The sequence below is a fragment of the Sturnira hondurensis genome, unplaced genomic scaffold, assembly GCF_014824575.4.
Source record: "Sturnira hondurensis isolate 20B ecotype Veracruz unplaced genomic scaffold, ASM1482457v3 Scaffold0023273, whole genome shotgun sequence".
Taxonomy (NCBI): domain Eukaryota; kingdom Metazoa; phylum Chordata; class Mammalia; order Chiroptera; family Phyllostomidae; genus Sturnira; species Sturnira hondurensis.
In genome coordinates, this window is record NW_028095904.1 from 1 (window position 1) to 1115 (window position 1115).

General features: G+C 50.6%; 1 gene segment (V, D, J or C); it reads left to right on the top strand.

Moving 5' to 3' along the window:
- Positions 1-501: 501 nt before the first annotated feature.
- Positions 502-1043, top strand: LOC118980760 (immunoglobulin lambda variable 4-69-like; the record flags this gene model as incomplete). The annotated part of the segment is given in 2 exon segments: positions 502-585; positions 706-1043. Coding segments are annotated over 2 exon segments (384 nt in total), but the record flags the coding sequence as incomplete, so codon positions are not given.
- Positions 1044-1115: the final 72 nt, after the last annotated feature.

Below are 1115 nucleotides of genomic sequence, written 5' to 3' on the forward strand. Positions count from 1 at the left end.
GTTCCCAACAGTTAAGAAGTAGTTGCATTTATACACTCCTAAAATTATATTCGTCCCTTCAAAGGCAACTTTGAGGTTGATGTGGCCCCCTGTGAAAATGAGTTCGACACCTCTGCCTTAAGTTCTTAGAAGTAGCTACCTGATGCACTAGCTACACATTTAGGATGATATTCCTCGTGTGGACACCAGGGGGCACTGTGGGTCCTGGTTTGGGGAACTTGATAGGTTAAGTGCTCTCAGATGTGTTTAAGTGCAAAGGGCATGACTGAGTCTCCTTTGAAGACACTTGTATTGGGTAAAATCAACTCTTAACAATGAAACCAACACCTAAACCTTCTTCCGATCTCAGGAAATTACAAACAGGATACTGTTAGGCTCAAGACTCAGACCAGAGCTGAGAGAGTTGAGGAACAGAGAACAGATTTGCATTCAGTGCTCCTCCCTCTTGAGAAGCAAGGACAGAGGATAAGAGGGGAGCTTGGATAGGCCAGTGCCAGCTGGGTGGCCTCAGGGCAGAGCTCCTGGAAGCACCTCCCACCATGGACTGGGCTCCCTTCTATCTCCTGTCACTGGTTTTCTCTACAGGTCAGTGCATCCCTGGGCACTTGGAGGCCCTGAAGCCCTAAGCTCCCCTCCAAGCACAATTTTCAGGGGCATCTGACCAGTCTGGATAAATTGGACATGATCCCTGTTTTGTGTTTGCAGGTCTCTGTGCTGATCCTGTACTGACCCAGACCCCGTCTGCTTCTGCCTCCCTGGGAGCCTCGACCAAGCTCACTTGCACCCTCAGCAGTGAGCACAGTGGCTACCACATTCGCTGGCACCAGCAGCAGCCAGGGAAGGCCCCTAGGTATTTGATGTTTGTTTATAGTAACGGAAGCCACAGCAATGGGGACGGGATCCCCAGTCGCTTCTCAGGCTCCAGCTCTGGGGCCGACCGCTACCTGACCATCTCCAACCTCCAGTCTGAGGACGAGGCTGACTATTACTGTCACACATGGAGCAGCAGTGTTGATACCACAGTGACACAGACCAACGGGGAAGTGAGACAAAAACTCCCAACCCCATCTGTGTCACATTCTCCTCCAGCCCAAATTATGATGAGAGACAATGTT